Source organism: Cetorhinus maximus, chromosome 9 (genome assembly GCF_964194155.1).
Source record: "Cetorhinus maximus chromosome 9, sCetMax3.hap1.1, whole genome shotgun sequence".
NCBI classification, from domain to species: Eukaryota; Metazoa; Chordata; class Chondrichthyes; order Lamniformes; family Cetorhinidae; genus Cetorhinus; species Cetorhinus maximus.
In genome coordinates, this window is record NC_135887.1 from 22,498,067 (window position 1) to 22,523,164 (window position 25,098).

Consider the following 25,098-nt stretch of genomic DNA (forward strand, 5'->3'; position numbering starts at 1 on the left):
GCTAACTGCTGCTTGTGGGCGTCATTCCCACCCACCCTCCCCAAACCTACCTCTACCAAAATGGGCCAGGGGTGAGAACTTGCTAGCAAACTGGCATGCCATTCTCAAAGGCCAATTTTCCAGTCCTCCTGCCTCCAGTCCCGCCTTTGAAAATTCTGCAATATGTTTAATATAACTTCTCTGCTTTTGAATTCTATTCCTCTAGAAATGAACCTCAGAGCATTGTTAGTAATTTTTATGGCTTTGTTAACCTGCGTCGCAACTTTTAACGATTTTGTGAATCTGTACCCCTTTGCTCCTCTTTAGGCTCTTATTGTACAAGATGGCCCCCTTATTCTTCCTGCAAAAATGCAGCACCTCAAACTTATCTATAATGAAATGCATTTTATCTACATGCTCATTCTGCAAGCGTGTTATCGTCGTCTTCAGAATTTGGTGTCAATTTGATATCATCGGCAAACTTTGATACTGTACTTCAGATTCTGTAGTCCAGTTGGTTTGTGTAAATAATAAATCAATCATGACTGAACATCAATTCATAACTTTCACCAGGCTGAGTTACTATCTTGAACGCATACTCCATGCTTTAATATTGGCCCTTCCACGTCTACCAACTTGCTATGTCAAAGGGGCAGCCTTCATAAGGAACTTCTTCATGAAAATATAACTTTTAAAACCATTTGACAGAAGCATCTTAAATATTGCAAGTGACACTTGTAGTCAGGTGGCTGCAAAACTTTACAATTATTGCAAGTTACAGATTTATAAGAACAAAATACCTAAACAATTGTAGGTCAGGCCCTGCTATTGCAGACCCGTTCATGGAGTGTCTGAACATCTTACCTGGCTAGTGACCAACTAGCTCGGGGAGACGTTAATAGCTCCAGCTGAGTATCATCGTTGATCTTTTGCACAGTGTTAACGGGCCGTGGCTCAATCGTGTGCTCCACCAGATTACCATAGCAACTAATAATGAACAGGGAATCCACGACCGACTGTTTTGATTGATCTGAGGACAGAATAGATGCACAAGCTTTGAAATATTAAAAGCAGTGGTAAAATAATTATAACGACATATGTACATTGTGAATGTCTAGAGTCATGTGGTTAAATTTCAGCTCTGATGGATACCTGAATTTAACTCAAAACAAAATACTGTAGATGCTAGAAATCTGAAATAAAAACAAAAAATGCTGGAAATTCTGAAGAAGGGTCATCTTGACCTGAAACATTAATTCTGTTTCTTTCCACAGATGTTGCCTTACACGCTGAGTATTTCTGGCAATTTTGTTTTTTATTCCTGAATCTAACTGCCTAACAAGATATCAGACACAAGTTGGAATCTGAACTAAGTGTGGTGGCGGGTGGGAAATTGCGATTGATTCCACACTTGGAAGCTCATTAATTACGTACTGGTGAATATCTCTCCACATCATCTGGCCCGGCAAGATCAAAAGTCCAGGCGCCATATTTAAATGCCACTAGAGCGCACACATCTCACTCTCTCCAACCCACCTGTCTTTAGGAGACCATTAGGAGATGTCGTTGAGCCAAAAGGAGGGTGCAAGCCAAAAGAAGGCAGCAGCACCCCACTTCATCCCCCCTGGCCCTCGAGGCCTTGATCAGAGGAGTCCAGGCGCATAGGGATGTCCTGTATCCCAAGGACAGTTCCAGGAAGCACACCAACCTCACCTCTCTGGCCTGGAAAGCCATAGCAAAGGAGGTCAACGCGGCTGGCAAGTGTGCTTGAAACAAAATCCAGTGCAGGAAGGTGATGAATGATCTCATCCGTTGCGCCAGGGTAAGTCACCCTTCAGCTCCCTCCAATATCAAACCTTCATCATAGCATCATGTACTCAAAGGGCTACTCTCCTCAGGGATCTCACACAACCATTAGCAAGGGACACATATCACCACTGATTGACTAACGGAACCTTTCACATCACCACCATCCCATCTATCATGCGCGTGCTCTCCATCCTCAGACCTGCTGGGAAGGGCTCACCCCACGCAGGGGGCATGTATGTTTCCCAAACTATGCTCTATCCCTTCTCATCACATGCTTCTCTTTTGTCTTCATCAAGGGCAAGCTTGCACACAACAGAAGGGAAAGGGTGCAGACCTGAGTGGGGGGCACGGCCAACATCATTGCCCTCAGTGAGTTCGAGGAGGCTGCAGCCGAGATCGCTGGAGAGGACAGGGATCACTCCTGTGGGGAAGGGGAGGTTGGATTGTCTCAGCAACCTAGTATGGATCAGACCTCCATCAGTTCATCACATCCTGACAATCACAGTGATTGACATATAGTCTTATATTCCTCATGCTCATGAACTAAAACTCTATTCTTGATCTTGTAGGCACCAGCAGATCAAGGCCCACAAGGCAGCCCACCATAAGTCTGAGCCTCCAGATCACGTCCAAGAGGAAGCTGAGGAAGAACTGTCACAGGGCTCACCCGCACCCTCCACCAGCGCAGAGACACACACTTCAGTGGGGCGTAGTTCCAGGTTAGGCTCGGGCTCACCTACTGGGGAACACCTCACTGACACGTCCCCGCAGCAGTCAGAGACAGGGACAGCCCAGGTCTCCGGCACTTGGAGGGCAGCTGGAGACCAGCCACCTGCTCAATCAGAGTCAAATGATGAACCCCTGTGAGCGGCTGCCAGCTCAATTCTGGAGATGCAACAACAGGCAGCAGAACATCAGGCAGAGATTCGGCAGTCACTCAGCAGACTTGAGCGAAGGATGGAGGAGTCTGTCCATAGCTCTGTCTGATGTTGTGGCTCCAACATGCCAGTGGCTTGAGGTCACCATGGGAAGGTTGGTGACCACCATGGATAGCTTGGTAAAGCAGATTTTGCTGGATTTGCTGTTGGCCCTGGAGTCCATGGCCAGACACCTGGTGGGCGCCATCAAAATGTAGGCAACAGGGGGACAAGGTACCTTGACCTCTCTCCAGGTGCACTTTCTCCCAAAGGAGGCAGGGTGGGGCCCTTGGACACTCACAGGGAGGATGAGTGTCAGCTGGATATCCTGGGGCCTCCTCTTAGGACACTCCAAGGATAACCAGCAGGTCAGAGTCCCCTCTGCCGATGAACCCATCCACTCCAGCTCAGTCTGAGGAGGGTGCATCTGCCCTTGAGCACGAGGCCCTTATCAGGCTGGTGCCCTCTAGGCCTCGGACCACCAGAAGATGTCTGCCAAGGTCATCACAGACATCAGGACGTAGCAGTCAGCAGGCTGCCTCCTCCTCTGCTGCAGATGTCAGGGCTGCATACACAGGTGTAGTGGTAGGGTTAGGAAAATTAAGAAATTTTGAAATCAGTTTTGTGTCACGAGTGTGCTACCAATGAAATGTTACACTTTTGTAAATACACTTGATGTTTATGTGAATGGCTTGGTCAACTTGGCCATTGTGATTATGTATTTTGAGGTTTATCCATCCTCCCACTCAGGGCTAGTCTCCTCTGTGAGATTCACGTTCCTGTGATGTCAACCTCACTGAAGATAGTCTCCCACCCTTGTGTGATGTCAGGGAGATGTGTTAAAATCTTTATTAGAAGTTTGGGATTTATGCACTTCTAATCCTTCTTCCTCACAAAGACTATTGTGTGAGGGCGGCACATCAGCCTGGATTGATTAGCGACACTTGTGTCTCCTTGATGGTAGAAGCAAAGCACAAGACATGGACAGGAGGGGGAGATCCCTCACCATGTCCTCATCTCACTGTTCACTGTAGTTTCTTAATTATGTGGCGAGGACTGCATCAAGTCACTTCTCACATTGCTCTCGTTGTTGAATGGACTCTCACTTCCCTGGGAAAACGCATAAAGAAGGCACCGTGGACCTTTGTAGAGATCATGGCCTGGTGAATCATGAGGCCAGAAGGTGCAAATGTGAATGCTGGACTCGTTTTCGATTCAAATGGTTGGAAATCCCTTGAGATGGAGGGGAATGGTATTCAGGGCCAGGAAAAATGTGGCCATCTCCCTTTGCCTTCACTTTACTCCTCCTGGAATCTGGCAGCGATTAAAGTGTCATGGGCACATCTCCCACATCTTGCTTCCTACGTCGCCACCTTCAAACTGACCCTCATCACCCACTTGATGTTCCTGGGCCTCCAGCTCTTCAACCTCTGAAGTGCTCGCATCCTCCTCCATTTTACACTCTGGCAAGCGATCACCTCTTTGCAGTGGCAGGTTGGGCGCAACACACAGGGATGATGCGTGAAACTCCATCGGGAGTGTATTGTAGTGTGCCACCTCAGCGGTCCAAACATCTGAAATACACCTTCAGAATCCTAATGGTCTGCTCGATTCGGGAACGTGTGGAGCTGTGAGCAGCATTGTACCTCTCTTTGGAACGACTCTGAGGGTGACATACCAGTGTCATCAGCCAGCATTTCAGTGGGTACCCCTTATCCCCAAGCAGCCATCCCTGCAGATGTTCTTCGAAAATCTCAGGCACCTGGGAGTGACTCAAGATATACTTGGCACAAATGTGCATAATATGTTTCCAATTAAGGGGAGGCAATGGCGTAGTGGTATTGTCGCTGTACTAGTAATCCACAGGCCGAGGGTAATGCTCTGGGAAGCCAGGTTCGAAACCCACTATGGCAGATGGTGGAATTTGAATTCAATAAAAATCTGGAATTAAAAAGTCTAATGATGACCATGAAACCATTGTTGATTGTTGTAAAAACCCATCTGGTTCACTAATGCCTTTTGGGGAAGGAGATCTGCCGTCCTTATCTAGCCTGGCCTACATGTGGTTGACTCCTAAATGTCCTCTGAAGAAGGGCAATTAGGGATGGGCAATAAATGTTAGCCTAGCCAGCGATGCCTAGTCAGCAGTGCCCACATCCCACGAATGAAAAAAATTATCACATGCCAGTTGAACATTGATGGAATGGCCTTTGCGATTTATAAGCATTAGGGGCTGCTGCCACAGAGCCTTTAAAGCCACAAGGGTGCAGTCAATTGCAAGCTGCACTCTTGGGAAACCTGTGTTAGCTGCGAAGCCAGTGAATTTCGCAGCCTGGCTATCTTCATCCAGAGTAAACCTCACATGATGATGTGCCTTGCTATAAAGGGCATCTGTGACCTCCTTAATGCACCAATGTGTTGTGGACACACGGGTCACCTGTGGATCCCTGGAATAACCCACAGGCAAAGAAATTGAGCCTGGCAGGGGGCATCAGGTCTCCACAAAGAATTGGCAGATGTGATCTACCATAGCTCGGGACAACCGCAGACACATCACATTCGCTGCATATCAGCATCGAAATGTAACATTTGGGAATGCAGGCAATTGGTAACGAGGCACAGGTGCAGCATCTATTGCATTTTAATAATGGAGGCCAGACATGCACTCTCCAGAACTTGCATTCATAACGGGTGAAAGAGCATCCGATCAGCAACTTAATGTTAATTAGAATGCCAGACCAGAGACTGTCTCTTACAGACATTGTCTTTCACTCATTTGTAAATAGGAGAGTCTTCTTCAGTATAACCTAGGTCTGGTGAGTTGCCTCTGTGTTTGGGTCTCTCCTCCTGACCCTCTTGTTCTTGCTCTGGTTCCCCTTGACCTTGAACCTCAGGCTGCCCTCCTCCTGGAATTGCGTTTTGCATTGCTTCTTCCTCCTTCGCCTCCTCCATTGCACTAGGACCCTCAAAAATGCAGCATTGAGCCCTGCTTTTAGCTTCTCTCTGAAATGAAACATTGAAACATTAATGATTCACGGGTCAAGATAGTGAAGCTCATAAACTGTTACCTATAACAACTGTAATAATCTATAGTGGTTTCTGCCTTACTTGCATTGTTGCTGATGCTGCCTTGTCTTTGAGGCACTATCACCCACACTGAGGTGGCCAAGATGCCATCCCAGAAATGTAACAACTGAATTCTTCATTGCTATGAGAAGGTTTGAATGACAAGTGCTACCTATCCTGGCTCAGTGTGCCAATCTCTGATCTGGCACTCTAATTAAAATTAAGTTGCTTATGATTAATGACTGAATGCCCTTTGGCCCATTATGAATGCCAATTCTGGAGAACACATGACTGGCCTCCACTAATGGAATGCCATAGATGCTGCACCTGTGCCTCCTTAACAATTGCCTGCATTCCCAAATTTCACATTCTAATGTGTTAATGCTGATATGCAGCGAATGTGATGTTAAGCCATTGACTTCTGAGTATCCCTGTTACAGCGCTAATAAAGGCATTGGCTTCCAATGGCTTTCTTCGCTAGGAGTTCTTCCTCCTTTCTCTGTAATATGACTCCAGTTCACTCTTGCAGCACCAACAAGAGGACATCCCCAGAAAGGGCCCCTTACTCCAGCAATGTGCTCCTCCCACACAGCCTCAGACACCTTCCATTCAGAATCACTTCTACTTTCAATTTATAACTGCGCCATAACTCTGAAAGAGAAAGATGGTGGTTCGGCACTACTATTTCAAAATGAGCTTTGACTCTCCTCTACTATGGTAATCTGAGGTGCAATACACCTTTAATAGAATGTAAGCAGATTGACCATGTGATTGTATTACCCAATTGCTGTGTAGCATGGGCTACATTGTTAATCAGCAGTGTTAGAATGGGTTTTGGTTTGAGAAGCACACGTGTTAGTTAGTGCTTTGTTACTTATGTGAATAAACAGCAGGTGCTTCATTTTGCAATGGTCTCTTCATCTACATTATCATGATTACCAACTCACTTATCAGTAGATAGGCGTGTAACTGTGTTCGCTGAACAAGCGACCCGATAGAAGGAACATAAAAACTGGCGATGAGACAAAACGCAACCAGTTCATGAAACCAAGGAAAGCCGCAGGAATTAAATGAAGCAAATCAGTCGTACCTTGCAGGTGATTGTAAATACAGCCTTTATCATAGTCGTCGGAGTTATTTCCCTCCAGTATGCCACAGTTTGGCTGTATCGAACTGTTTGATCAAACCACTGATGACTGGTCACAGTACATCGAATGCCTTGCATTCTTCTTTTTGGCCAATGACATATTGGGGGAGGAGAAGAGGCGAGCGATCCTTTATCGACTTGTGGCAGTAAAACATACGGCCTAATTCGTAGTCTAATGGCACCCAACACCCCAGATTCCAAGAGCTTTGATCAGTTGATAAATCTTGTGAAAGGCCACTTTCAGCCGAAACTCTTGGTAACAACGCAGCGTTTTAAATTTAATTCGAGGTGTCGCACCCCTGGAGAGACAGTCGCTTGCTATGTAGCAGCCTTAAAACAATTGACACAGCATTGTGAGTTCGGGGTGTTGATTAACAACATGTTAAGAGACTGATTAGTACGTGGGATTAATGAAGATGCCATTCAAAAATGGTTGTTGTCAGAAACGAATTTAGGCTTCAGCAAGGTGCTGGAGTTGGCACTCGCAATGGAGACCGCAGTTGGGGACTCAGGAGCAATCAAAGGAGCACAAAATGGCACCACCCTTCACGCCGGGAGGGAAACACCGGTTAGAAATGGCGTGAAAGCGCAGGGCTCTGCGGAAAGGCAGGAAACAGCCAGCGTTAACAGACCAGCAAAAAGCAATGGTTTAACAGAGAAAACTTACAATAATAATGACAGAAATGGAAACAGACAGCCTGCAAACAAACGACAATTTAAAAGAATTGAATGTTTCTTCTGCCATCGTAACGGACATATTAGGCAACATTGTAAAGACAGATTAAGACAAAACTTTAAGCAAAAAGTTAAAAATCGTGAAATCAACATAATAGAGGAACCAGAAGAAACGGAGTCAGATATTTACTCTCTATACAACTTAAAAATGGGTAAAACAAAGCCAATCTGTGTGACAGTGAAAGTCAACAAGAAACCTATCCAAATGGAGGTGGACACAGGGACATCCACGACAGTCATCAGGGAACATACATTCAAATATCTAAATGGAGGAGGTGGTCCATTAAATCTGGAAAATTCAGATGCTAAGTTAAAGACCTATACTGGTCAAGATATACGAGTAAGAGGTATATGCAAGGTTCCAGTACAGTATGGAAATCAGTCTGTTCATCTATCCCTAATAGTGGTAGCAGGGGAGAGTCCAAGTCTACTTGGTCGGAACTGACTTAAGGAAATAAAGTTGAAGTGAACCAAGATTTTTCAACTCAGGATGAAAAATTTGCAAGAACGATTACAGGAATATGCCTCCGTTTTCAGGGATGAGCTTGGATAGATTCAGGGGTTGCAAGCTAAAATCCATGTTGATCCTGGGGCAACCCCAAGATTCATGAAGGCGAGGCCAGTACCCTTTGCATTGTGAGAAAAAGTTTATGTCGAATTAGACAGGCTGGAAAGGTTGTGAGTCTTACATCCCGTACAATTTTCTGAATGGGCAGCACCCATAGTTCCAGTACTAAAGCCTGACCAGAGTGTATGAATTTGCAGGGACTACAAGATGACTGTTAACAGAGCAGTCAGTCTAGACAGGCATCCTATACTGAAAATTGATGAATTTTACTTCAAGCTGGCAGGGGGAATCGCATATACGAAGCTCGACATAGGCCATGCTTACCAGCAAGTCAAGCTAGAAAAGGCCTCTTGGGACCTTGTGACTATCAACACACATAGGGGTTTATACCAATATGCCCGGTTACCCTTCGGAGTCTCATCGGCATCTGTCATTTTCCAATGAATTATGGAAAATTTACTTCAAGGGCTGCCCCATGTTGTGGTTTATCTCGATGATGTCCTAGTAACAGGACTAACTGCTGAACAACACCTGGCTAACCTGGAAGAGGTGTTGAAGCATTTCTCACAAGCAGGAATACATTTGAAAAGAGAAAATGTATCTTCCAAGCAAAAGAAGTGGTCTACCTGGGCCATAGGGTTGACTCGCAGGGCTTTCACACAGTAGAAGAAAAGGTGAGAGCTGCTTGTGAGGCACCAGCATCGAAAAACGTCACAGAACTCAAGTCCTTCTTGGGAATGATTAATTATTATGGCTGTCTTCTCCCAGATTTGTCAACAGTAGTGGCTCCATTATATGGTTTGCTCAAGAAACACCACAGGTGGTCTTGGCAAGCTCCACAACAAGAGGCTTTTATGATGGTAAAGCTGTTGCTACATTCATCGGTCCTGTTGGTACATTTTGACCCAAAGAAAGAATTCATTTTGACCTGCGATTTATCCCCTTACGGAGTTGGGGCAATACTCTCCCACCGGATGGCGGATGACTCTGAATGGTCCATTGGTTACGTCTCAAGAACACTCAGTGTTGCAGAACAACAATACTCACAAATTGAGAAAGAAGGCTTATCCATTATATTTGGCATTAGGAAGTTCCACCAATACATCCATGGTCGCCACTTTACCATTGTATCCGACCACAAGCCACTACTTGGCTTGTTCGGCGAAGACAGGGCAATACCCCCAATTGCCTCTGCACACATCCAAAGTTGGGCACTGTTTCTAGCTGCTTACAAATATACTTTTATCCACCAGCCAGTTAGCCAGATTGCAAATGCCGACATACTGAGCTGATTACCTCTTAAGGACAGCAACGTGAACATCCCAATTCCCCAAAAGCTTGTCTTGTTATTAAACTTTCTGGATTTGTCACCAGTACATGCCAAACGCATAAAGGAGTGGACAGATCACAATCCAGTTTTGTCTCATGTAAGGGAACAAGTCCTACAGGGATGATCTAATGAGCCAAAGTCTGACGTAATGAAGCCCTTTATTAATAAGAGATATGAGCTCACCTGCCAAGATGGCATTTTGCTGTGGGGAGCAAGAGTTATTGTGCCTCTGAGAGGAAGAAAACCATTACTGACCGAATTGCATAGTGCTCACCCCAGCATCTCTAGAATGAAAATGTTGGTGTGCAGCTACTTATGGTGGACAGGGATGGATACAGAAATCAGAAACTTAGTCAACAGCTGCGTGCAGTGCCAACAGGTACAGAAATTTCCCCCTTTGGCTCCATTGCATCCCTGGGAATGGCCTGGAAAGTCATGGGTCCACTTCCACTTTCACTACATGGGGCCCTTTTTGGGCACAATGTTACTCCTGATCATAGATGCTCACTCGAAGTGGATGGACGTATATGAAGTAAGATCACCCACATCTACCACCGCCATTGACAGATTGCATCAGAGTTTTGTGATACACGGGTTACCGGAAATGATAGTGTCTGATAATGGAACGGCATTCACCAGCGGAGAATTCCAAAGATTTGCAAATTTCAATGGCATAACACATGTTAAGACCTCACTATACCACCCTGCATCCAATGGGTTGGCCAAGAGGGCAGCCTCTGACCTTCAAGTTCAGAGTGAAAAAACTGGATGGAGACTCTATTGCAACTAGATTATCATGCCTCTTATTCAACTATAGGACTACGCCACACACGACCACTGGCATTGCCCCCGCAGAGTTATTAATGAAGAGACATCTCCGGACATGTTTGAGTCTCATAAGGCCGAATTTAGGGGGCAGGGTACAGAGAAGTCAGGAGGCCCAGAAAAATGGACACAATTACCACATTCGTGAAAGGAACTTCACTGTTGGAGCCACAGTTTTTGCAAAGAACTTTGGAGATGGGCCCAAATGGCTATCAGGTGAAGTTAGTACAGTGGTAGGACCTCTTTCTTATCACATATCGGTCAAAGGTCAGATAATTAGGAGACACATAGATCACCTCAGGAAAAGGGAAACATATCCACAAGAAAGGATCCGCCAAGCGTTCCCGTTTGAGTATACACCACATGTGAAAGGAACTCCCCTTGATTTGGAAGTACCTGTAGGATCCGTTAAGCCGGAGAGAGTTGAAGAAACAAACTTACAGGTTCCTACTGGAGAGCCTAGTGGACAGATGGCTCCTGAGTGGGAGGCCTCGGATAAACCATCCGAAGTTGTAGAACTACGACGTTCGACACATTTGAAGAAGCGTCCAGGGAGACTGAATTTGTAAATAGCTTATTTATGTAAATAGGTATATATATTGTAAAGATTGTAACTTATTCCTTCAAGTAAAGGGGGAGGTATGTGGTAATCTGAGGTGCAATACACCTTTAAGAGAATGTAAGCAGATTGACCCCATGATTGTATTACCCAATTGCTGTGTAGCATGGGCCACATTGTTGATCAGTAGTGTTAGAATGGGTTTTGGTTTGAGAAGCACACGACAGTTAGTGCTCCGTTACTTATGTGAATAAACAGCATGTGCTTCATTTTACGATGGTCTCTTCATCTACATCATCTTGATTACCAGCTCACTTATCAGTAGCTAGACATGCAACTGTGTTCGCTGACCCAATAGAAGGAACATAACACCTACTCATCGTCCATGTCCCAGAAATCTACCAGGAACCTCACGATGCGAAGGTACAGCTCCCTCCTGTAATTCTCAAGCCTCCTCCAATAATGCTGTAGCTCACAGTTGTTGTGGTGGACATTCCTACCCTCCTCCCTGACCACATCACTACTGCAGCAGCCATGCCCTTGTGGACCTCTACCCTCCCCATCTGGAGGCTGTGGTCACCTACCGAGGTGAATGCCCCAAGAAAACTTTACATACCCATCCGCCCCCTTAATTATATGTTCACCGAATACAGGCTGCAGATGTCTCCTATTACCATCAACATCCCATCTGCAGCCCAGTACAGGGACAAACAAGCTCATGGACAGCGACTGTGAGACAGCCCTGCACACCAAGCTGTGCATTATTCTTACTGCGTATACAGTCCTTGCCCCTCCCTGGAGTGGGAGTACACTGTACTCCCAATGATTACTCCTGCAGCATGCCTGCTGCACCCCATGACTGTCTCTGCTCTCTGACTGCTTTCCACAGAGCCCCAGGACTGTCTTTACTCTTTGACCGCTTTCCACAGAGCCCCAGGAGTGTCTCTACTCTCTGACACCTGACTGCAAGCCCCAGTCCAAGGACTTTGACTTTCACAGAGTTCCCCCATTGCCCTCACGACTGAAGACTACACTTCTCCCTTCCCAACCACCCCCTGTCGTTAACTGCGTGCAACCCATTCCTCTTATGGAACACTAACAACCCCCTACTTTCCTATTTGAGAGTCGTGCAACCCTCCCATTCATACATGTAGTATCCCTTTCACCTCTTTGTTTGTCAGTGTTTCAGTTACCCTTGTTGGGCTCCAGTTTCCCAACCCTCGGTCCACCCTTTGCCTCCCATCATTCCTCCTCCTCCACCTCCTTGCAAAGCCTTAATACCCTTTTGCCATCCATCATGCCCCCTTCCCCCCTCAACCCCTTGCAAAACCATCCTTCCCCATTGCCCCCATGTGTCCCCCATCCCCCAACCCCTTGCAAAGCCTTCCTTCTCCATTGCCTCCCTGGTGTTCCCCCTTCCCCAAACTCCCAAATCCTTGCAAAGCCTTCCTTCCCCATTGCCCTCGGGTGTGTTCCCCCTTCCCCACCCACCTCTCAACCCCACCTCAGTCAAAATGCTGGTTTCTGAATGCTCAGCCTATGTGAGTACCACTGCACATTTGTGTCCTTGTGAATATGGAGGCAATCACCGGGAGCAGGCCAACCCAACAGCCCCAGCAGTGTGACATTCCCCTGGCATCGCAATGAGACCGGCGCAGCGCTTATGGAAGGTAGGCTATTTGTGTTTCACTTGCCTTGAAGTTGCGAGCGAAGTGAGGTCCGGCCTTTGCTCGCCACCTTTTTTCAAACAAGACTCAGACCATTGCGATTTCCCACTGGCATGACGCAAGATTGGAAGACGTCATGTGATTCCGGCGAGAAGCTAATTTAATGAGCATTGACGAGATGGTAATGAACACAAATGGCGTTCACTCCACTGCTCAGCAGGATATCCAACCAGCCATCAGGGGAATCACAAACTATTTTGACGCTGGCGGTTTTCCAATTTTTGGCCTTCCACTAAATTCTCTGCTCTCGCCCACCATGAAGCCCGTTGTCAGCAGGATGGGAAAATTCTGCCCAGAAAAATGACTGGCATACAACACAATTGCTTTAGGCTAAAAATCCTGTTCTGAAAGGTAGACTTGGCACTTCCAGGAATTTTAGATTTCACATATTGTAAGGTCATTTGTGCTTTAATTTTTCACTCTGAGTAATCTGTCATATGGGAAGAGATACCTTTATGTTCAGGTCTCAAATCACCTGATGACTACTTCTTGATTTACCTTACCTTCTATCCTACTCTTCTGTTCCCTTTGACGGTATCTTGTACTATGGACCGTCATACATATCCAAGTTTCACAGAATCACAGGGGTTACAGCTCAGGAGGTGGTCATTGCTCCTGTTTAAAGGTATGTATCAGATCAAAGCTCTGGGGTCCTACAGAATGTTGGTGGACAATTAAACCAACCAGAGGAGAAGGCTCCACAAACAACCTCCTCCTTATGATAGGGGAACCCCACACATCAGTGCAAAAGACAAGGCTGAAACATTTGTAACCATCTTCAAACAGAAGTGCCAAGCGGATGATCCATCTCAGCCTCCTCCTGAGGTCGCTAACATCACAGATGCCTATCTTCAGCCAATTTGATTCACTCCAAATTATATCAAGAAATGGCTCAAGGCTCTGTATACAACATCCTGGCAATGCTACTGAAGACTTGTACTCAGAAATAGCCACACCCCCACCCAAGCCAAGTTGTTACAGTACAGCTACAATACTGGCATCTACCTGAAAATTTGCAAAATTGCCTAGGTATGTCCTGTCCACAAAAAGCAAGACAAATCCAATCTGGCCAATTACTGCCCCATCATAGTACTCTTGATCATCAGCAAAGTCATGGAAGGTGTCGTCAACAGTGCTATCAAGTGGCACTTACACAGCAATAACCTATTCACTAACGATCAGTTTGGGTTTTGCCAGGGTCACTTGGCTGTTGATCTCATTACAGTCTTGGTCCAAACATGGGCAAAAGAGATGAACTTAAGAGATGAGTTGAGAGTGACTGCCCTTGACATTAAGGTAGCATTTCACGGAGTGTGGCCTCAAGGAGCCCTAGCAAAATTGAAGTCAGTGGGAATAAGCGAAAAACTCGCTGTGGGTGGAGTCATACCTAGCACAAAGGAAAATGGCTGTGGTTGTTGGAGGTCAGTCATCTCAGCCCTAGGATATCACTGCAGGAGTTCCTCAGGGTAGGTTCAGACTACAACATCAATGACCTTCCCTCCATCTTAAGGTCAGGAGTGGGGGTGTTCATTAATGATTGCACAATGTTCAGTACCATTTGTGACTCCTCAGATACTGAAAAAGTTCGTGTTCATATGCAACAAGATTTAGACAACATTCAGACATGGGCAGTGACAAGTAGTATTCACAGTACACAATGCCAGGCAATGACAATCTCCAACAAGAGAGAATCTAACCGTCTCCCCTTGCCTTTCATAGCATTACCATTGCTGAACACCCCCTGCTCCCCCCACCCCCCCAATCAATATCTTGTGGGTGACCATTGACCAGAAACTGAAGAAACTACAAGACTGAAGTCAGGAGTGTGATGGAATGCTGTCCACTTGCCTGGATGAGTGCAGCTCCAACACCACTCAAGAAGCTTGAAACCATCCAGGACAAAGCAGCCCACTTGATCAGCACCCCATCCACAACTTTAAAGATTCAATCCCTCCACCACCAATGCACAGTGGCAGCAGCATGTACCAGCTACAAGATGCATCCCACCAACCTGCCAAGCCTCTTCAACAGCACCTTTGACAAGGGCAGCAGATCATAAGACTGTAAGATGTAGGAGCAGAAGTAGGTCATTCGGCCCATCAAGTCTGCTCCGCCATTCAATTACACCATGACTGATCTGATAATCCTCAGCTCCACTTTCCTGCCGTTTCCCCATAACCCTTGATTCCCTTACTGATTAAAATTCTGTTTATCTCTGCCTTGAATATACTTAACCACCTAGCCTCTACAGCCCTCTGCGGTAAATAATTCCACAGGTTAACTACCCTCTGAGAGAAGAAATTCCTCCTCATCACTGTTTTAAATGGGCGACCCCTTACCCTGAGATTATGCCCTCTGGTTCTAGACTCTCCCACAAGGGAAAACAACCTCTCGGTATCTACCCTGTCAAGCCCCCTAAGAATCTTATATGCTTCAATAAAGTCGCTTCTCATTCTTCTGAGCTCCAATGAGTACAGGCCCAACCTACTCAACCTCTCCTCATAAGGAAATTCTTCCAAACCCGGGATCAACCTAGTGAACCTTCTCTGGACTGCCTCCAATGTCAGTATATCTTTCCTTAGATAATGGGACCAAAATTGTTCAAAGTATTCTAGGTGTGGTCTAACTAGTGCCTTGTATAGTTTTAGCAAGGCTTCCCTATTTTTTATACAACATCTGCAAGTTCCCCTCCGAGTCGCACGCTATCCTGACTTGGAACTATAATGCTGTTCCTTTACTGTCACTGGGTTAAAAACCTGGAACTCCCTCCCTAACAGCACTGTGGATATACACTACATGGACTTTAGAGGTTCAAGAAGGCAGCTTCTCAAGGGCAATTTGGGATGGGCAACAAGTGCTGACCTTGCCAGCGAGACACATCCCATGAAAGAATAAAAAGAATGTTACTGGATTAGTAATCCAGAGGTCTGGACTAATGATCCAGAAATGGCAGCTGTGGAATTTAAATTCAGTAAATTGAAATACAAAAGCTAGCATCAGTAATGGTGACCATGAAACTATTGGACTGTTGTAAAAGCCAATCACGAATGTCCTTTAGGGAAGGAAACCTGCCGTCCTTACCCGGTCTGGCCTATATGTGACTCCAAACCCGCAGCAATGTGGTTGATATTTAACTGCCTTCTGAAAGGGCCGAGTAAGCCAATCAGTTGTTTAGGGTGGGCAATAAATGCTGGCCTTGCCAGCAATACCCACATCCTGCGAATGAATAAAATAAAAATCTATTCTAATCTAATTTTCCTGACCTGTCTCAGCATAAAAAAGCCAATTCTACAGAGAAACCTACAGTTCCAGTTTTGGAGTTGTGGGCAAAAGCAGATGGAAAATCCTGAGTGAGTTCAGCTTCCCAGAAGATGCCTCTAGTCAGCTGATATGAAGAGGCATGGATGGCAGTGGTTATGGATGAGAAAGCCTTGCCCCAAATGTTTCTTCTACCTGGTTACAGGAAGTATAGGGCCAAAGCAAAAACGCAGATATAAAATTAAAAACAAAAACGTACACTTGCATTTCATAATCTTAGAACATGTCAAAGCATTTCAGAGCTAACAAATTATTTTTGAAATGCACTCACTGTTTCTTTTGACATTTTGCATGCAGTGAGGTCCCAGCAGTGAGATGAATGACCAGTTCATCTGTTTTGTGGGTGTCTGTTGAGGCTAGGACACTGAGTAGATTCTATGTTCTTCGAAAAAATGCCACACGATCTTTTACTCTCACTTAAAAAGCCTTGGTTCAACATTTTAGCACCTCCAACAATGCAGCACTCCCCAAGAATTACACTGAAGCGTCAGCCTATAGGATATGACTAGTCCTGTAGCGGGGCTTGAAGCAAACTGCAGCAAGTTAGAGCTTATTTTCCATCTCACTTGCCCAGGGGCACTAAAAATCAAATGTAGCAATGACCCATGCTCACAAGAAGCCTGTGGTTCAGATCCCAGTCTGTGCTACAATTGGTCTTACTAATGCTGGGTAGTTGGAGGGAGGACAGGGTGGATTGTGGTGGAAGAGTGCAAAAATCAGCATGGCAACCCAGTCCTGGCGGAAAACTAGTGACCCAGTCAGCACCTTCAAGACAGAAGAGAAAAATTTGGGGAGAAATTACTTCTTGAGTTGCATTCATTTACAAACCCATAGGCGGTTTCCTTAATCTCTTTCTCGGTCTGATTTACCCAATGAGACACTAGAGGAGTGTTTAAAAGTTGTACAGTGCACTCACCTTTCTCCCGTTTTAGGCCAGGATTGGCTATTAACCAGGATCGTGATGAAGAAAAAGTGGCAGCAACACAAAACTCTCCACCAGCAGCCTTGCTCGGGGAAATCTGCGGGGCTGACCTGGACTTGCTTTTACTGAAAAACAACAAAAGAGACTTCATAAAACTGCTGGCAGTCAGCGTCATTTCTCCCACCTGCCTGCTCACGAACAATCCTCCAGTCACATGCCCTGCTGCACAGCCACATTTCAATTAGATGAACAACTAGAAGTTCAAATGCTAAACTGTTGGTGCTGAGCACGAAAAAGAAATTGAGATGGTCATCTCATCAATAGTGCAAACAATTTGTGAAGAGATAATAAAGTTTCTGATGAACATTTAACAAGGCCTGATTGCTACACAAAAAGGACAACTGGGCAGTGATTCATTCATTAATTGGCAACTCACAGTATTCCTGCCTCTGGATTACATTATCAAGGTTAGAATTGCTTTAAGGGAGTTCCCACCAAGGTCATGAAAGAATTGCTATGATGATAATTCAGCTGTATTTTAGAAACTGTGCACGAATAATCCTGAAGAAGCACATTTTGAATCTATTATAGTTAATTCCATAATATCCAAGCCAATATTCCAATTGAACCGGTCCTGTACCCGTATGCTAATGTAAGCAAATTCAAGCTTAAAACTGAGCTCAAGTTCTTATAATTCATGAAGAAACACATAGATCTTAATGGGAGACACAATATTAAATGCGGGGAGACAACAAAAAATAAATGCGAAGTACAAAGGAGATTGTCACCGTTTGCCAAATCATAAGCCAGAGTGGCGGGGGTGGGGGGCGGTGGGGGGGCAGTGGAAGCTCAGAAAGGTATAGGATTTAGAATGATCACAGAATGATAGAGCACGGAAAGTGACCATTCGGCCCATTGTAATGTGTTGGCTCTTTGTAAGGTTTATCGTATTAGTTCCTCTGCCCCATGTGTTCCCATTAGCCTCGTAAACATTTCCTTTTCAAGTATATATTAAATTCCCTGTGAAAGTTAAGACTGGATCTGCTTCCACCAGCTTCTAATGCAGTACATGATTAATATCTGAAAATTAATAAGAGCATTTAATGTATGTGTACTCTTTCAGTAAGGAAATAAATAATATCCAATTTCTCAGATTGTCTCTATTAAGCAGGGCCTTAACAGTAGTGATCTAAAGACATTTGGTGCCTACATAAAAAGTGAGTTATCTGGCTTGATCTTGGACAGGTGATAGACCTAAGCTTCCAGTACTGTCACTATGCAAGTTATTAGAATTCTTTGAGGAGGTAACTAGCGGGATAGATAAAGGGGAACCAGTAGATGTAATATATTTGGATTTCCAAAAGGCATTCAATAAGGTAGCACACATAAGGCTACTTAATAACATAAGAGCCCATGGTGTTGGGGGAAGTATATTAACATGGATAGAGGGCTGGCTAACTAATAGAAGACATACAGTTGTGATAATGGGGGCATTTTCAGGATGGCAACCTGTAACTAGTGGAGTGCCACAGGGATCAGTGCTGGGCATCAATTATTTACAATATATATATAATAATGATTTAGATGAGGCAAGTGAATGTACTATCGCCAAATTTGCAGATGATACAAAATACATGGGATGGATGACACAAGGAGTCTACAGGGGGATATAGACAGGTTAAGCGAGTGGGCAAAAAAGTGGCAGATGGAATATAATTTGGGAAAATGTGAAGTTATGCACTTTGGCAGGAAGAAAAGAGGAGCTGAATATTATTTAAATGGAGAAAGACTGTAGAAAGCTGCAGCACAGAGGGATTTGGGAGTCCTTGTACATGAATCCCAAAATGCTAACATACAAGTTCAACAGGTAATAAGGAAGGCAAATGGAATGTTGGCCTTTATTTCAAAGGGAATGGAGTATAAAAATAATGAAATCTTGCTAAAACTATACAAAGCACTAGTTAGACCACACCTAGAAAACTGTGAACAGTTTGGTCCCCTTATCTAAGGAAAGATATACTGGCATTGGAGGCAGTCCAGAGAAGGTTCACTCGGTTGATTCTGGGTATAGAGGGATTTTCTTATGAGGAAAGGTTCAGTAGATTGGGCCTGTACTCATTGGACTTCAGAAGAATGAGAGGCGACCTATTTGAAACATATAGGCCAGGATTTCCCGGTTGGCGAGTGGGGGGCGGGGTCCGCTTGACCATGCATAAAATGACGCGGGATCTCATTGGGCGGAACTTCCGACGTCACCTCACCTCATTTCAATTTTCAGGTCGGCGCGAGCTCAGCAGAATCAGCTGTGCGCCTGCCGACCTGTCAATGGCCTATTGAGGCCATTGACAAAGTGGTTAAAGTAATTAATGGACCTGCCCGTCCAATCGTAAGGTTGGAAGGCAGGTCAGGAGCCCTGGCAGGCTTAAGAAAAAGCATGAAACCTCATCCATGGGTGGGATGAGGTTTCTGGCAGGTTTTAAAATTTTTAATAAAAGTGTCAATGAAAGTGATGGACATATCCCAACTCATGTGACAGTGTCACATGAGGGGACATGTCAGGGGAATTTATATGTTCTGTTTTTAAAATTTTTTCACACAGGAGCCAATCTCTCTGAGGCAGCACTTAGCCTCAGGGAGATGAGTGCGCTTTTTGGCACATATGCGCGAAAGAGCGCACTCCCAGCTCACGGCACTCCCAGCATAGTGTTTCCTGGCGAATGTCACGCTGGGCGGGCCTCAGTTGGCCTGCCCACGTAAAATGGTGGTGCACCCCTGATTGGGAGTGCCGATCGGAGGCGCGCCTCCACACGCCTGCTCCTAAACTTCCCCCACCGATGGGGGGAAAATTCTGCCCATAAGGTTCTTAGGGGGTTTGAAAGGGTAGATGCTGGGAGGTTGTTTTTCCTTGTGGGAGAGTCTAGGATCAGAGGGCATAATCTCAGAGTAAGGGGTTGCTCATTCAAAACAGAGATGAGGAGGAATTTCTCCTTTCAGAGGGTAAATCTGTGGAATCCTTTACCGCAGAGGGCTGTACAGCTGGGTCGTTAAGTATATTCAAGGTGGATATAGGCAGATTTTTAATCAGTAAGGGAATCAAAGGTTATGGGGAAAAGGCAGGAAAGTGGAGTTGAGGGTTATCAGATCAGCCGTGATCTCACTGAATGGCGGAGCAGCCTCAATGTGCCGAATAGCCCACCTCTGCTCCTACGTCTTACTGTCTTATGGTCAGATGGAACAAGCCCTGTCTCCATGATACCAACACTCATATCAACAAGAGGTAGCAAAGCAACCTTCTCTGGCTGTGCGCTTTCTCCCATTCCTCCAGTTTCCGGTGTACATCAGTTCCCACTCCCCAATATTGATGTTGGAGCCTTCAGTCATCATATTGTGGAATTCTCTTCCTAATTCCATCTGCCTTTGCTGGGATATACCCTCCCCATCATCATTAGTGTCTTCAAAATCTTTATTTATGGTCACAATTACATTGCTTTTACAGCACAGAAACATGTCATTCAGCCCAACAAGTCAATGTTGATCTTTACACTCCACACTCGCCTCCTCCCGCCTTACTTCATCTAACCCGATTATATTGTTCCATTCTTTTTTTCCTCACTTGGTTATCTAGTTTCCCTTCAAATGCATCTAAGCTATTTGCTTCAACCACAGTTTGTGGTACCAAGTTCCATGGTCCAACCACTCTCTGGGTAAAGAAGTTTATTCTGAATTCCCTTTTGGAATTATTAGTGACTATCTTATAATTATGACCCCTAGTTTTGGATTTCCCACAAATGGAAACATATTCTCTATGTCTATCTTTTCAAACCCTTTCTTAAGTATATAGATCTCAATCAGGTAACCTCTCAGTCATCTCTTTTCTATAGAAAAGAGCCGCAGCTCATCAATCTTTTTCCTGATAGTTATTACCTCGCAGTTCTGATGTCATTCTGATAAATCCTTTTTGTACCTTCTACAGTGCCTCTACATCCCTTTGTAATATGGAGACCAGAACTGTGCATATCTACCAAAATGAACACACAGCTTTACAAAGCATGAATATGTTTGTAGATTTGTCTACCTTTCAACAAGGTTTATCCCATAAAGATCGATGATTCTGTGTTGTAGAAATGCAATCATTGTTAATTCTCCCCCCCAATACATAAACCATTATTTGCTTTTTTAAAAAAGGAACCCAAGAATCTGTCAGTAGATTCTATGTTAAACTTTCACACTTGCATCCACTAACAGATTTCCACACCTCATAAATCACAGTATGTTCACAGTAACCTGCACATGGCAGGTTTAACCAGTGATAATAAAAACACTCATTTTGAGCTAAGAGTGCTGTCAGTGGACTAATTCCAACTCCAGTAGATTGTGGAGTGTTTGTTTTAAAAACTGCAGCAATAAATAAGACTGAGTGTATCATCACAAACAAGCCACACTCTTGAATGAATTGTGAACAAAATTGTGGATTTATTGCTAGGTCATTGGGTATAAGGTTAACGACATTTCAATTCAGGTTATTACTATCCACGAGCTTCAATCCAGGTCAGTTAATGTAATGAACCTGACACAAGCAAAAGTGAGGCTTGCACTTTTAGGAGCTGATTTAAGTGATAGATGCCCAATTTCTAACCAAGTTGGCTGTGCATTTAAAATCTGTTTCATTCAAGAGCTTAGGTAGTTGAATTTACAGGGTTGCAGCCACATATCACAAGCTCAAACCACAGGGTTGCCTATTGCTCATACCCACTTGCCTCAGTTAGAACTTCAGTTCGGTCATTAAATAGAACTCAATAAGTATTTTCCCTCAGGATGAAAAAAACCTCAGAGTCATGGCACTGGTAGCCTCTGCATAAATATCAGGTGGCCAGGTCATCCCGTTTGTCCTTGCTAGAGAAGGGATTTTAGGGTGGAGGGGCCTATAAAGAAGATAAATGAACTGTGGGAGAAAGATAGTTGTGTGTGGCAACGTCAGACACCATTAAACTGCCACCACAATCTTGGAACTGTAATTCAGGCTCAGTGTTAGGAATTTCGAAGTGCAGTTGATGAGAGTTCCCAAACTCATGGTGGGAGATTTCAAGAGAGCCATTGCACACACTCTGTTCACATTGTTGCTTTCCTAATATCGATTTGCACACAAAAAATATCCTTTTTCTAAGCAGGGTAAGAGGATTAGGTGTTGCAACGACAGCCTTTCATCTTTGGGTCCTGGGCTCAAATCCAGCCTTGACTAATGAGATGAAAGCTCTTCTGCCTGCTGGCTATAACAGCCATGAGGTTGGGCTGTCGCAACCCAGTGTGAGTTGGCTCTCAGTACAAAACTACCTTTAATTTGGTGGTAATTAATACTATAATTGATCCAGGAGACCAAAGGGAGTGCTAAATGGAAGAACGTTACATTGACACAGTAGTGAATGTTCCTCAGTGGCTGCGGAATGTTGTTATACCAGGGCGTTGGAATTTTAATCTACATCTAATCACGCTGCATGAATCTGACCTGGGAGTGCTTGGTGCTGCATTGGGAGATCGAGGTAGAAAGCATTCCATTCTGCAGTGACAGCGTTCCTTATCTATATGAGCATTAAATTAATAAGGAGAAGAAAGAGGTGGATGCACACCAGGTTGTTGTGAAACATGTCAGACATCCAACATGTTGCTGACATGTGGTGACTCCTTATGTGTCACACTTCACATGGATGCAGGGTTTCTAAATCTGATTGGGTTTGTTCCCGACATTGAAATATAGAATCAGGAGTAGGTCATTCAGCTACTTGAGCCTGTTCTGCTATTCAGTGAGATCATGGTTGATTTGTACCCTAACTGATCCTAAAGCACCTACTGCTTTTTGTTGGAGAGCTCCATATTTCTACCACCTCTTGACCTTCCCCTCAAATCACCCCACATTACACTCCTGCCATTGGCCCATCCTCTGCTCACAGTGCCTTCCTGTGACCAATTAGCAGTCAAACAGACTCTTTGATTCTCAATTGGATTAATCTTGACTGTTAGTCAAACAACCTTTTTATCCTAATCTCCAATATTTTTTACAATTAATAGATTAAAGTGCCAAAGAAAATGAAAAAAAACCCATTTTTTTAACGTCCCAATGATTTTTCTCCTGGGTTGTTTGCAGCAGTGTCCTGAAGATTGATCTTCAAATCCTGGATTCCTACAAGAAAGATCATGGTACATCCAATGTGCAGTAGGTTCAGCAATCCAGTATTGACTGGCCCACTAACAGTTGTCCTGATTTGAGATTCTTGAAAAAGCCACCACACAATTTCTATCAGAGATTTTCAGAGTTTCAACAGTTCAACTCTAATTATTGGTATCTAAGTGGTCAGAGGAATGGTTGGAATGGCTTATTATTATTTGCAAACACTCAAACTGTCCAGCTACAAGAGGAAATGCTGTTATTAGTATAAAAAGGTTAAGAGGAAGTTTCCTGCAAAGGTCACAGCAGAAAGGATGGCTGCTAATGACTGGAATCATGAATTACGACCAAAAAGTGATGGCAGATGTGCTTCAGAGTCTCACCCATGAGCTGGAAAGGGAAAGGAATCAATGGTTAATGTAGATGTGAGAATGAAAAGTGAATGAGAAGTAATAAACCGTCAATGCTTTCAACCATCGAAAGTGAGGGGAAAACTGCAAATGAAAAGGACAGTAAATTAACTCTCTAACCCTCACAATAGATAACATGCTCTCTTCCCCGGTCAAAACAATCATCGTTCATAAAGTTCACTGTGAAAGGGTCTCATACAGCAATATTTTCATCACTAAAACTTTTCAACGTAATGTAGTGTATCTATATTTACCACATGCCAAATAGGCTGTTCAAGAGGTTGACACGTTTTTGGCAGGTGAAATACTTTTTGGCATTTACCTGACTCCTGTCCTTCTCTGGCTTCCACTATTCATTTTGAAATCTTAATCTTATTTCACTATATCCATTCGCTTCATAACTTTAAACACCTCAACCATATCTCCCACAAGCACACATTTTCCCCTCATTTTCTAAAGCCTATGCTTGTGACCAAGAGATCTGAAGTTATCTTTGTTACCCTCCTCTGAAAACTGCCTGAAAGCTCAATACCTATCACCTCATGTGAGGAAATAGCAAGAATTATAATTAATACAGGTAATGTATTTAATTATTTAAAAATATTTTCCAACAATTGAGGAATTAAAATAGGTAAATGTAATACTTATTGCAATTTAACAAACTCACTTTGGCAAGCATATCCCAGTGTGATGGGTGACTTTTCAGGATTTGCATGTTTCCTTTAGTGACCGGGAATAAGACTCAAAATGTTTTTCCAATAGCACTTGAGAAAGAATAAACTGAGTAGTTTGTGGCTTGCCTGTCTTTAACTTGCCACATCCAGGTAGCTCCTCACAGGCTGTTAAACTTGCTTCTGTACTTCTTATTCTTCCTTCCCATTGAAGCTCGGGACAATGGGAAGGCAAGTCCCATTTGTTTTCCTTTCTCATCCCCAAATCCAAACACAGGTCCATTCCTGGCTGATTGCTTAATTATAACGTAAATACTGACTGACTTCAAGCAAGGTCATGTATTTCTATACAAGCTCCAAAAACAATTCAAGTCAAAAATTTTCCAGCTATTTCAGAACAAATTTACTAATTGGCTATAAAATATGCTAACGTTTTAATGAAAACTACTTGGATATCAATATAGCATGGGGCCACCCAGTAGTTCTAGAGGGACAACACTAAATTCATTCACAAAACACCTTTCTTGATTTCAGAATGTCCCAAAATGCTTTATAGCCAATGAAATACATTGAAATGTAGTCACTGTTGTAAAGTAGGAAACGCTGTAGCAAATTTGCACACAGAAAGCTCCCAGAAACAGCAAATCTGTTTTGATTATGTTGGTTGAGGGATAGAGATTGACTAGGATACCAGCGAAGGATACTCAACTGTTATTTTTCAAAATAGTGCTGTGGACATTTCATCCGAAAGATGGCACCTCCGACAGTGCAGCACTCCTTCAGCACTACACAGGAGTGTCGACCTAGATGATAAAACGTCATTCGGCCCATTTGTGCTTAGCCCATTTTGTGAGAATTTAGGAGAGAGAAGGACCTTTGTCAATTGGCAGACATTTGAGATGTGACTTTGCACACGATGCTGCAAATTTCAGTTCAATCCATGGGAGCTTGGGTT

At 44.2% G+C, this 25,098-nt stretch overlaps 1 protein-coding gene across 6 annotated transcripts in view; it reads right to left on the reverse strand.

Annotated features, from left to right (window-relative positions):
- Nucleotides 1–25,098, reverse strand: part of bcas3 (BCAS3 microtubule associated cell migration factor) — a 1,018,944-nt gene that overhangs the window by 468,378 nt on the left and 525,468 nt on the right. For all 6 annotated transcript variants that reach the window (XM_078548265.1, XM_078548260.1, XM_078548263.1 and 3 more), the window contains 2 exons: nucleotides 16,897–17,027; nucleotides 844–1,009 (listed from right to left, as the gene is read on the reverse strand). In XM_078548265.1, the coding sequence (XP_078404391.1) occupies nucleotides 844–1,009; nucleotides 16,897–17,027 (297 nt within the window). The remainder of the gene's footprint in view (nucleotides 1–843; nucleotides 1,010–16,896; nucleotides 17,028–25,098) is intronic.